The following is a 14,491-nucleotide window of genomic DNA, read 5'->3' as shown; positions in this document are numbered from 1 at the left end:
TAAAGTTTATAGAAAGGTCAAGGGTCACCTGCCTCTGGGAGATTACCCTGTAACTGAACTAGTCTGTGGATTTATTCTTGTATGGATGTGTCGAGTGCTAGGATTATTTTTCTCTGTCTATTGGGAATAAACACTGAGGCAATATTGTTATTATATTACAATGTCAAAATAATAAAATTATACACAAACAGGTGCCATTTTGTGTTTTATTATTGTACTTTAGAATGCTCTTGAGATCACCTCAGATGAAAGAGACCTGTATAATAGAGTGACTACACCTCTGTTAGGAGACCTCCTGTGTTAAGTGTCTAAACCTCATTTAGAGACCTCCTGAATTTAGTTACTTCACCTCCCAGGATGTCTAAACACTTTAGAATCTACATGATATTTATTATATAGTCACATTGATGTGCTCCAGATAAATTGATCATTGACATTGCTCATGCAGGTTAAAAATTAGGTCACAGCTTTAATTCAGCCCTAATCCATTACCAGATATTACCTACAGATTTCTTACTTTAGCGACAGCAAGTGAAATAAACGTGTACTGTACCTGTTCTACAATAAGGACCTAGGCAGACATTACTCAGTTATTATAGGCCCTGGTAAACCCTTTGGACAAAAGTATTAACAGATGGCAAATAAAGTTGAATGTCAAAGTTCATCATTTAATTTGGCAGTGTTAAAACCAGTAACATAACAAAATCCTCTATCTCATTGGGTAGAGATTGGGTCAGGATTCTTCATTTGGCAAATATACAAAGGGTGATTGATAGGTTGTAAGCCTTGTGTTAAAGTTAGGCATAGATGTCCTTTTTCAGCTCTACTATTCTCTAACTATTAAAAGCTGTGTACCCAAAGACTGGCATCATTTAGTCAGTTTATGTCGAAGAGGTAGCACTCTAAAGTGAACAAGGCAAGTGACTTTTGTTAAAATGGACGAAATCGTGTAAAGATCTGTGATTCAATATTTGTATAAGAAAGGTCTAGCACCTAAGGATATCTATACTGATATGGCAACAATACTAGGGAATAATGCCCCTTCATATGCTACAGTGAAAAGGTGGATGGCAGAGCCTTGGGAATGATGCCCGTCCTGGAAGGCCTGTCACTGGTGCAACCCGAAATGGTCAGTAGAGTCCATGATAGTGTTATTGATGACATGTTGAGTTACAGAGAGATATATAGCCAGTACAGTTGGGATTTCACAGGAAAGAGTACATTCCATCCTTACAGAAGATCTTGTATGGAAAGCCCATATGGTACCAAGATTTCTGACAGTTGATCAGAAACATACCTGGTGGACTTTGTCGAGTGCAAGTCTCTTGCTAACTTTCTGCAGATGTTTGTGACTATTGGTGAAATGTGGGTCCATCATTTCAACCCAGATGCCAAACTATAGTCTAAACAATGGAAGCGCCCTCGTTCATCCCTGCCAAAGAAGGCAAAGGCTGTTCCATCAGCTGGAAAGGTTATGGCCTTATGGTGTTTTCTGGAATGCTGATGGTATTCTAATTCATCTGCAAAAGGGTAAAACAATCCATGGCACATATTTTGCATCACTTCTTTGGCAATTAAAAGAAAATAACAAACCCAAGCGCCACGGGTAAAGCTGTGTTGTTCCACCAGGACAATGACCCTGTTCACAAGTCTGTCATTGCCACGACTGCCATTAATGATTGTGGCATTGAATTGATTGAGCATCTGCCTTATTAGCCACTTTTGGTCAGATGATGACAACATACATGCAATGGAAGGCTTTCTGAACGGTCAAGAAAGGGACTTCTTTAAAAGTGGCATTGAGGCCCTTAAACATCATTGGCCAAAGTGTATAGATACTGGAGGGGATTATGTTGAAAAATAATGTGATATGTCTGTTATTTAGTAAAATGACAAATAGTTCATTATTCTGTAATAAGCCTAATCCCTGACTTTGAGTCTAAATTTATATGTTGGCATCCTTGACTTCTTGCAGGATAAATACAGAATGAGACTTACCAAGTGTTTGCCAAATCAATAATCTTTCCCCGAGGGTTGAGTTCCTTCAACTCATCAACTGATATCTAGAGTCCATCCCAACATAGAATCAACACAGACCTAGTTTATAAAAAGCGATATTTATTTGAAATGGTTGGACGACACGTGAGCAAGATTGGCAGCCCAATGACCCATAACTGGATCATGTAAATAATTGTAAAACAACAGAATATGATGATAAACAAGTATTTTTAACAGAACTCTTTATCATATAGATCTGCAAGATTCCATTTAATCTGAAACTGAAAATGTCAAATATAGGAAAATATTCCTGCATAACAGACATAACTTGTATTTAAAAATTTGATAAATTTCAGATTTCAAAATAAAAGAAAATCCCATTGCCTTTTTTTGCACAAAGATTTCAAAGTAAATACTTTTTGCTTAGTCATTTTCTTGATCAGTTTCAAACAAAAACAATATTTAACATCTGAGAATATCTCAGTTTGTGTCAGTTTCAGATTTTTTTCCCAACATTTCTTGTGCTTTTTAAGACTAAACAAAAGGTCACACTGTTCAATGGATTCTGAAAGAGATTAACGTCGACATCCATCCTCAAATTTAACTATCAGCATAAAGGTTATGATGAAAGTTAGCTTTGATATTCAGTTTGACTACATACTAATAATTCAACACTTACAAGCTTTACAATGAAGCAGACTACAATTTTAACTTACTAGGTAATAACTTGAAACATCAATACACAATAAGATTGCACTTAATGGTGAGCATATTTATATAATTACCATGGTAACAAGAAAGTTGACAACAATCCTTTGTGTTGGACAAACACTGGCACTAGAGTTTGTCAAGACTATATACAAAATCTTACACCCATAAACAATAACTAGTATAAGCATCTTACATGTCTGAAAATTCATGACGCCTCATCAAAATTGAAAAAGGGTATATATTAAATCAGAAATTCCAAACAGCTCAATTCCCTCCTTCTCCACAAATTAATTTTTAGACTATATTTACATAATCTCATTCTACTTCTGAAATCAGATTTTTTATCTTTCTGATCACATCCTACAGAGTACAGTCTGTATAAAATCAGAATTAATTATTGACACAGAATTATTATATATTCCCTGAACGTAACATTATTTTTGAAGATAAACCAAACATGAGATCAAAAGTAGGATGAACTATTATGATATCTTAATTATTGCTGCTAGAAAATGACATTTTACCAAGTATGAAAGAAAATGAAACCAAAACAAGTGCAGGATACACATGGTAAAGGCACTGAAAATATATTGTAGCAATACAGTTTATAACCCCCTACACCACATAAATAACTATAAAAGATAATCTTGGAAAACACAAAAACACATTATACCAATCCATAAGGAATGTTTTGTTGCCATTGTTGAAATTATTGTACAATTTCGTTTAGTCTTGTTTTGTCAATTTTTTTTATTTATTTATTTTTTTTTTTTTTGTATTCAATTTAATCATTAATTGTGAAGTTCATCAACATATTATCAAATGATATGCAAACAAAAAATATCCTAAATAAGTTCATTAATACTCATCTCTGAGATGAAATGAAAGTAAGTTGCATCAATCAATCTTGGATTTCAATTGCAAAAATGTATTTTTCCAAAATAATGATATCAGAAATGAAAGTGCTTATACAACTATCAGAAAATATGTAGTGATAAAAAATTTTTTTGAAAAAAACATTTAGATGGAAATTAAAGAAGTAAAAATCCAACAAAAATATATCCAACAAAAATAAATTATTAATGCCTCTTACCACTAAATGAACGTATGCACAATCATTGTATCATAAACATTGCTCACATTTTGGACCATACCAACTGTACTTCAGAACATACCAACTGTACTTAAGAACATACCAACTGTACTTAAGAACATACCAACTGTACTTCAGAACATACCAACTGTACTTAAGAACATACCAACTGTACTTAAGAACATACATGTAAGTTATTGACAAAATTCCATCACCAAAAGACCTTTGGGCGGACAGACATACTTGATTATCTTTCCAAGTTTAGTTGCAAGTATACAATTACATTGTACTGTATATCTTTTGTCAATATAAACAATCTAAAAAGTTGCCAAGATATATTTCAAATGTGTCAACTACAAACTTTAATCTTGTGTTATTGGTGTACCATATACTTAAAATCAAGCTATTTCTTACAATTAAGAGACGAATATTACCCTTGTTTACACGATCCAGTTGCCTATACTTTGTTAAAACCCCATCCTCTGTGAGACCACTTTTGTACTCATACACTTGGGAAGTCTTTCAAGATAGATTTTTATTCTAACTGTATTTCATCTACAGTAATAACCACACCCCTTCCTCTATAAAACACACCCTCCTTTATTCTAGGAAAAGTGCACAAAAAGCAAGTAAAAACTTGCTATACTAATCTACCAATACAGTATTTAGTTTTTTAACTCTACCTCCCTGGAGCAACTAAATCATATTGCTGAAATTTACAATATTTTCTTTGTTTTCAAACTCAACTTAGAGGATTCCTTTTTTTCACCAAATTTCATGTTTCACCACCTTTTACACTTAATTTTTGTTTTCTTTAATGTTTCGCTGAAAATGGCTTTATCATGCACACCCTTTAATGTGTTTTTGAAAGTGCATAGTGCCTCTATTTGGTATATTACATTAGATATAATGTAAGTCTCGAACAACACTGGTGTGTAGTGGTGTCCTAACAAATCAAGTCATATTACCATCAAAAATGTTTCCTTAAGCTCCAATGAGCTAACAAATGTAACAGAAATTTGAGACATGAAAAACAGGGTCTCTTAGTCGAGGTAAGGTGATATATTAAAATATTTCAACTACAGAACTCGCATTTATCACAGATTTTATATAAACGATTTAAACTTCACAGTTAAAATTGTCACAAAAAGAAAAAATCAACACCTTGGAAAGGTCTCAGAGCCATTTGTTTTCCTTTTCTTAAACCACAAGATTAAATTTACACTTAAGACTTTGCTTCAATGTTTATAAACATATGTACCACAAAGATTACTTATAGCATTGACCTCCAACCTCAGCAATTCTGTCTACTACCTGCTCAATAAAACCTGTGTCATTATGATCTCTAGTACTTGACCTCACATCTTAAATCTTGTGCCTTTTAGTCCACCTTGTGCTTTGTCCACATGACCATTGTTCTAGGTGAGCGGTAGAGGAAGAGAAGTTTGGCAAACAGGTCTTCTTCCATTCTGAAGTCCAACGATTCCCTCACCATGTAGATGTCAAGACACAGGTTTAAAATATTATCAACGTTTGGCTGTTCCTCAAACATTATCCGCTCAGACTGACCACTGAACAATGTCCTCACAAAGCGACCAATCAAAAGCACCAGTGATACATACAGTCCAATGATGCTGCAACAGGAAGTCAGCATACACAAAGTTACAACAGGAAGTCAGAATACACAAAGTTACAACAGGAAGTCACCATACACAATGTTATCAACAGGAAGTCACCATACACAAAGTTACAACAGGAAGTCAGAATACACAAAGTTACAACAGGAAGTCACCATACACAAAGTTATCAACAGGAAGTCAGCATACACAAGGTTATCAACAGGAAGTCAGCATACACAAAGTTACAACAGGAAGTTAGCATACACAAGGTTATCAACAGGAAGTCAGCATACACAAGGTTATCAACAGGAAGTCAGCATACACAAAGTTATAGACAGAACTTCAGGCTTCACAATTTTTTTTACAGAATTTCACACAGCATACATACATATGTAGAAAGTAGGCCATCAGCAGAAAGAGGACATTAAAAAAAATCAATCCACATAGAAAATTTCTCAAAATATTGGGCTAAACACAAAGGATAATTTCCTTTTTCACCATATCCTTATTTTATGAAATTTTAAACATAATTTTGATTTTCTGTACAAAAGCATAGTGTGTAAATATCTAAACACAAAATAAATTGAATCAACCAATTCATGAAAATTTTCAAACTGCATCCTTCATTTTAAGCACCTGTGGAATTTAATTTCCAGCTTTAAGCGAAAAACATATGATAGCAATGAAGATATGGTCATATTTTCATTATCTTTACATCTCTCCTGATCTCCTCTTTACTTATTTTCTAATCACATTTACCCTTATATTTCCTAAAATTGTGATTTTTTTAACAATTCTTTTTTTTATTCTACCTCTATTTGAAAGAAAATAATAATAAAAATAATAATAAAAAAAAAAAAAAAACCCAAACTTCAATACATGTGTACATAATTTATGCCAATACATTTCAGGTTTTTTAAAATGAAGTTTATCTTTAACTTTACACAACACCTACATGTATAATCACTGCTAACAGTCTTTTAAGATAAACTGAATATAAGCTACTAAATGTGTGCTAAAAAATAACACTCCATTCAAAGCAGTTAAAAAATGCTCTCTAGCCTTTTGTAGATGTAAGTCAATCAAATTTACATACTCAGTTAACAACATTGTTTCTATTATGGATAAGTACTTTTTCGAGAATTTGTTAAACCCCAATTAAATTTCCTTAAAGCCATTCATTTTTGACCTTTTTAAAGGATAATAATAAGTTTTAAAAGTTATACTTATATCTACCAGGTAGTTAAAATAATTCTGAGTTTAGCAATGCAAGGGAGACTACTCTCTAGATTTTAATCCCAAATTGACTGTTTCCTAACACATGAATTTAATTTCCATAACCAAATGTAAAAAAATTTTTAGTAGAAAAAAAAATGGAGTACACCAGTTTTTGTTCTAAAATTGTAATAAAACGTCCATTGTACCTTTAACATAATTCAAAGTGCAATTGAGTTCTTGTGAGGTCAAGCTACAATTACATCACCTTACTACATGTAACACGGAAACAATGTAAATAAATGACTGTTGATATAAATATAACCTTCAGAAGTCATTATCAAAGACAAAAACAATTTGTACAAAATTTAGGTGATGATGGACATTTAAAGGCTTAACCTTGTATCCAGCCTAATCACTGCTTACATTAACAAATGAAATATTGTACTATCAATAGTGTATTAAAAAAGGATGGCACAGCATTCAAAATTTAATCATTTTTCTTCTCCTGTGTTACAATTAGTCGTCGTGGCAACTGTGTCCAGGTAATTCGTGTTTCTGATGAACGATACACAAAAAGTAGTTTGGCATAAAGGTCTTCCTCAAGGCGGTATTCCCGCATTTCTCGCACCAGATAAAGGTCAAGACACAGTTGAAGGATATTATCGACGTAGGGAAGCTCTCGATAAGTAATCAACTCCACCAATCCAGTTGTGCTCAAACGTAGGATCCGACCGATGACCAAGATGAAGGTGATATACAATCCAATAATGCTGAAAAGTCAAACACAAAGTAGCAATGTATGGACCATATTTATATGGACCACGTATCAGTATGGACCATATTTATATGGACCACGTATCAGTATGGACCATATTTATATGGACCACGTATCAGTATGGACCATATTTATATGGACCACGTATCAGTATGGACCACATTTGTATGGACCACGTATCAGTATGGACCATATTTGTATGGACCACGTATCAGTATGGACCATATTTGTATGGACCACGTATCAGTATGGACCATATTTGTATGGACCACGTATCAGTATGGACTATCAGTAACTATTGGTTATGTATGTATGTAACATGTATAAGTATGGGCTATGTAAGTTACATGTATAAGTATGGGCTATGTATGTAACATGTATAAGTATGGGCTATGTAAGTTACATGTATAAGTATGGGTTATGTATGTATGTTACATGTATAAGTATGGGATAAGTATGTATGTTACATGTATAAGTATGGGCTATGTATGTAACATGTATAAGTATGGGCTATGTACGTATGCTACATGTATAAGTATGGGCTATGTATGTTACATGTATAAGTATGGGCTATGTATGTAACATGTATAAGTATGGGCTATGTAGGTATGTTACATGTATAAGTATGGGCTATGTAGGTATGTTACATGTATAAGTATGGGCTATGTATGTAACATGTATAAGTATGGGCTATGTATGTTACATGTATAAGTATGGGCTATGTATGTTACATGTATAAGTATGGGCTATGTATGTATGTTACATGTATAAGTATGGGCTATGTAGGTATGTTACATGTATAAGTATGGGCTATGTATGTAACATGTATAAGTATGGGCTATGTACGTATGCTACATGTATAAGTATGGGCTATGTATGTTTGTATAAGTATGGGCTATGTATATGTAATGTATAAGTATGGGCTATGTATGTATGTTACATGTATAAGTATGGGCTATGTATGTTACATGTATAAGTATGGGCTATGTATGTTACATGTATAAGTATGGGCATGTAACATGTATAAGTATGGGCTATGTAGGTATGTTACATGTATAAGTATGGGCTATGTATGTATGTTACATGTATAAGTATGGGCTATGTAAGTTACATGTATAAGTATGGGCTATGTATGTATGTTACATGTATAAGTATGGGCTATGTAGGTATGTTACATGTATAAGTATGGGCTATGTATGTATGTTACATGTATAAGTATGGGCTATGTATGTTACATGTATAAGTATGGGCTATGTATGTTACATGTATAAGTATGGGCTATGTATGTATGTTACATGTATAAGTACGGGCTATGTAGGTATGTAACATGTATAAGTATGGGCTATGTATGTAACATGTATAAGTATGGGCTATGTAGGTATGTTACATGTATAAGTATGGGCTATGTAGGTATGTTACATGTATAAGTATGGGCTATGTAGGTATGTTACATGTATAAGTATGGGCTATGTAGGTATGTTACATGTATAAGTATGGGCTATGTAGGTATGTTACATGTATAAGTATGGGCTATGTATGTATGTAACATGTATAAGTATGGGCTATGTATGTAACATGTATAAGTATGGGCTATGTATGTATGTTACATGTATAAGTATGGGCTATGTATGTAACATGTATAAGTATGGGCTATGTATGTAACATGTATAAGTATGGGCTATGTATGTATGTACATGTTACATGTATAAGTATGGGCTATGTATGTATGTATGTATGTAACATGTATAAGTATGGGCTATGTAGGTATGTTACATGTATAAGTATGGGCTATGTATGTTACATGTATAAGTATGGGCTATGTATGTATGTTACATGTATAAGTATGGGCTATGTATGTATGTTAAATGTATAAGTATGGGCTATGTAGGTATGTTACATGTATAAGTATGGGCTATGTATGTATGTTACATGTATAAGTATGGGCTATGTAGGTATGTTACATGTATAAGTATGGGCTATGTAGGTATGTTACATGTATAAGTATGGGCTATGTATGTATGTTACATGTATAAGTATGGGCTATGTATGTATGTTACATGTATAAGTATGGGCTATGTAGGTATGTTACATGTATAAGTATGGGCTATGTATGTTACATGTATAAGTATGGGCTATGTAGGTATGTTACATGTATAAGTATGGGCTATGTAGGTATGTTACATGTATAAGTATGGGCTATGTATGTATGTTACATGTATAAGTATGGGCTATGTATGTATGTTACATGTATAAGTATGGGCTATGTATGTATGTTACATGTATAAGTATGGGCTATGTAGGTATGTTACATGTACAAGCCTTACAGTTCAATCTTAAAAGCTGATCACAAGATTTACAGTTCAATCTTAAAGGAGGACCACAAGCTATACAGTTCAATCTTAAAGGAGGACCACAAGACTTACAGTTCAATCTTAAAGGAGGACCACTTAAGGCTGACCACAAGCCTTACAGTTCAATCTTAAAGGAGGACCACAAGCCTTACAGTTCAATCTTAAAGGAGGACCACTTAAGGCTGACCACAAGCCTTACAGTTCAATCTTAAAGGAGGACCACTTAAGGCTGACCACAAGCCTTACAGTTCAATCTTAAAGGAGGACCACAAGCCTTACAGTTCAATCTTAAAGGAGGACCACTTAAGGCTGACCACAAGCCTTACAGTTCAATCTTAAAGGAGGACCACAAGCTATACAGTTCAATCTTAAAAGCTGACCACAAGATTTACAGTTCAATCTTAAAGGAGGACCACAAGCTATACAGTTCAATCTTAAAGGAGGACCACAAGCCTTACAGTTCAATCTTAAAGGAGGACCACAAGCTATACAGTTCAATCTTAAAAGCTGACCACAAGATTTACAGTTCAATCTTAAAGGAGGACCACAAGCTATACAGTTCAATCTTAAAGGAGGACCACTTAAGGCTGACCACAAGCCTTACAGTTCAATCTTAAAGGAGGACCACAAGCCTTACAGTTCAATCTTAAAGGAGGACCACAAGCTATACAGTTCAATCTTAAAGGAGGACCACAAGACTTACAGTTCAATCTTAAAGGAGGACCACAAGCCTTACGGTTCAATCTTAAAGGAGGACCACAAGCCTTACGGTTCAATCTTAAAGGAGGACCACAAGCCTTACAGTTCAATCTTAAAGGAGGACCACAAGCTATACAGTTCAATCTTAAAGGAGGACCACAAGCTATACAGTTCAATCTTAAAGGAGGACCACTTAAGGCTGACCACAAGCCTTACAGTTCAATCTTAAAGGAGGACCACAAGCCTTACAGTTCAATCTTAAAGGAGGACCACAAGCCTTACAGTTCAATCTTAAAGGAGGACCACAAGCTTACGGTTCAATCTTAAAGGAGGACCACAAGTCTTACGGTTCAATCTTAAAGGAGGACCACAAGCTTTACAATTCAATCTTTAAGGAGGACCACAAGCTTTACAGTTCAATCTTAAAGGAGGACCACAAGCCTTACAGTTCAATCTTAAAGGAGGACCACAAGCCTTACAGTTCAATCTTAAAGGAGGACCACAAGCTATACAGTTCAATCTTAAAGGAGGACCACAAGCTATACAGTTCAATCTTAAAGGAGGACCACAAGCTTTACAGTTCAATCTTAAAGGAGGACCACAAGCCTTACAGTTCAATCTTAAAGGAGGACCACAAGCTTTACAGTTCAATCTTAAAGGAGGACCACAAGCCTTACAGTTCAATCTTAAAGGAGGACCACAAGCCTTACAGTTCAATCTTAAAGGAGGACCACAAGCTATATACAATTCGGTCTTAAAGGAGGACCACAAGCCTTACGGTTCAATCTTAAAGGAGGACCACAAGCCTTACAGTTCAATCTTAAAGGCGGACCACAAGCTTTACAGTTCAATCTTAAAGGAGGACCACAAGCCTTACAGTTCAATCTTAAAGGCGAACCACAAGCCTTATAGTTCAATCTTAAAGGCGGACCACAAGCCTTACAGTTCAATCTTAAAGGAGGACCACAAGCCTTACAGTTCAATCTTAAAGGCGGACCACAAGCTTTACAGTTCAATCTTAAAGGCGGACCACAAGCTATACAGTTCAATCTTAAAAGCTGACCACAAGATTTACAGTTCAATCTTAAAGGAGGACCACAAGCTATACAGTTCAATCTTAAAGGCGGACCACAAGCTTTACAGTTCAATCTTAAAGGAGGACCACAAGCCTTACAGTTCAATCTTAAAGGCGGACCACAAGCTTTACAGTTCAATCTTAAAGGCGGACCACAAGCTTTACAGTTCAATCTTAAAGGAGGACCACAAGCCTTACAGTTCAATCTTAAAGGCGGACCACAAGCTATACAGTTCAATCTTAAAGGAGGACCACAAGCTTTACTATTTGGTCTGAAAGGAGGACCACAACTTACATACAACACAGGATTTAAGGAGGACCACAAGCTTTACAATTCAATCTTAAAGGCGGACCACAAGCTTTACTATTTGGTCTGAAAGGAGGACCACAACTTACATACAACACAGGATTTAAGGAGGACCACAAGCTTTACAATTCAATCTTAAAGGCGGACCACAAGCTTTACTATTTGGTCTGAAAGAAGGACCACAACTTATATACAACACAGGATTTAAGGAGGACCACAAGCTTTACAATTCAATCTTAAAGGCAGACCACAAGCTTTACTATTTGGTCTGAAAGGAGGACCACAACTTATATACAACACAGGATTTAAGGAGGACCACAAGCTTTACAATTCAATCTTAAAGGCGGACCACAAGCTTTACTATTTGGTCTGAAAGGAGGACCACAACTTATATACAACACAGGATTTAAGGAGGACCACAAGCTTTACAATTCAATCTTAAAGGAGGACCACAAGCTTTACAGTTCAATCTTAAAGGCGGACCACAAGCTTTACTATTTGGTCTGAAAGGAGGACCACAACTTATATACAACACAGGATTTAAGGAGGACCACAACTTATATACAACACAGGATTTAAGGAGGACCACAAGCTTTACATTTTAGAGTCTTTATGTTTTTTTATGAATATTTTATTATATTTTAGTTTTTTTTATTTAATCCACTACTGATAATGTATTTTTAAAGTGACTGATATTGAACAAATTGAGTGAGCAATATTGTTTACTTTTTGTATGAACTGATATATCTTTTGATGGTAACCTATATTACTGTGTATAACATGCATGTTGTAGTGACTGATATTTTGCACTTTTTGTAGCGATCCAACAATGCAATTTTCTTAATGCATCCAATCATGTTTATTGTTTGTAGTGTCAAATAATATAGATTTTTAGTGACCAATTTGTACATTTTTAAAGCATAATTTGAAGATATAACACATTTTTGTAGTAACCAATATTTTTCCTAGTGGCCAGTATTGTATATTTCTTGCAGCGACTCATCTGTATATTTTTTGTAGTGGTTGATATTGTGTATTTTTTGAAGCTACTTACCTATAGTATATAGTATCTGTAGTGGCTAATATTGTGTATTTTTTGTAGCTACTTACCTATAGTATATAGTATCTGTAGTGGCCGATATTATATAGTTTTTGTAGCTACTTACCTATAGTATATAGTATCTGTAGTGGCTGATATTGTGTATTTTTTGTAGCTACTTACCTATAGTATATAGTATCTGTAGTGGCTGATATTGTGTGTTTTAGTAGCTACTGATTTTTTTTTTTGTAGTGGTCAATATTGTATATTTCTTGTAGTGGCTATGTTAATATAGAAAGGATAAGCATGGTGGTACCAGGATTCTTTAGCCATATATAAGATAATGATATACAACACACATACATACAAAAGCAAGCCATATGCACATTCACCATGTAAAAATAATATGATAATCAATAATAAAAAAAAATGTAACTAAAAAAAAAGGCTGTGACATGCAAATAACAAGTTTATCAATTAAGTTTCTCAGGAATGCTCCTGATTTTCATTACCTGACATTTCTCTAAAATTTGATTAAATTCATAATATGGAGAATATCTTATACTATAACATGTTGTGTACATATTGCAAGTTTGCCTATAATGGGCATTATATCTAATTATTACATATTACAAAGACATAAATTTTATCTAACTTATGTAAGGACTGAAGTTTCAATAAGCTTAATACTAGTGTGAAGACCAAACATGGAGTCAGCAGCTAAACCCTCCCCTACTGTCACATGGGTCAAGGTATCTACAGGTAAAATTGTGGAAAATCCAAAAATTCAAATTCAAAATCAAAATAGGTCATACTTTAAACCTGATGACACTTAAATCAAGAAAAACATCTTTGAACATTATTCCTTTAATTAATATTTTCCAATCATTTCAAAGAAAAAATTATTTATGTTCTAAGATCTTCAGAATCCTTTTGGCATATTATCAGATAGCGGATGGATTGATTGATTGATTGATTGATTGATTGATTGATTGTTTGATTGATTGATTGATTGATTGATTGATTGATTGATTGATTGATTGTTTGATTGATTGATTGATTGATTGATTGATTGATTGTTTGACTGATTGATCAATTGACAGACTAGGACCTGATGTACTCATCTCTGTGTCAGCAAAGTAATGATTAACTAATATATATAAATATAAATTGTATATAAATTAACTATATAAGTAGCCGATTTCAGTAAAAAAAACCATGCCAAAATGTGAAGATTACAAAACACCAAGGTCAAGGTAACAAAACACCAAGGTCAAGGTGACAAAACACCAAGGTCAACGTGATGAAACACAAAAGTGACAGGTAAAGATAATGTTGATATAACAAAATAACAGCATGTAGGTCATACATGACAAAGGTGAAGGTCGTACATGACAAAGGTGAAGGTCATACATGACAAAGGTGAAAGTCATACACAGCCATGATAATGTGGTCATACAAGACAGACCCTTTATTAATCTCCATATATGTTTATTTTGTCATGATTCAAAAATCAACAAAAAGCAAACAAGTATTTTGCTAAAGTTCTCATAGATTCTCTATATGAATTTAGATTGTATTAAAATCTAATGATATGAACTGCTGC

The 14,491-nt window shown here is 34.1% G+C and overlaps 1 protein-coding gene across 1 annotated transcript in view; it reads right to left on the bottom strand.

Annotated features, from left to right (window-relative positions):
* Positions 1-5,453: 5,453 nt before the first annotated feature.
* The window catches only part of LOC132555145 (piezo-type mechanosensitive ion channel component 1-like), a 94,407-nt gene continuing 85,369 nt past the window's right edge, over positions 5,454-14,491 (bottom strand). The window contains exon 49 of the mRNA XM_060219494.1: positions 5,454-7,409. Within this exon, the coding sequence (XP_060075477.1) occupies positions 7,127-7,409 (283 nt within the window). The 3' untranslated portion in view covers positions 5,454-7,126. The remainder of the gene's footprint in view (positions 7,410-14,491) is intronic.

This window comes from Ylistrum balloti, unplaced genomic scaffold, assembly GCF_031769215.1.
Source record: "Ylistrum balloti isolate Yb309-2 unplaced genomic scaffold, AGI_CSIRO_Ybal_v1 Utg370456, whole genome shotgun sequence".
NCBI lineage: Eukaryota > Metazoa > Mollusca > Bivalvia > Pectinida > Pectinidae > Ylistrum > Ylistrum balloti.
Note: the sequence above shows the minus strand (reverse complement) of the source record. Positions and strands in the feature narration are given on the sequence as shown.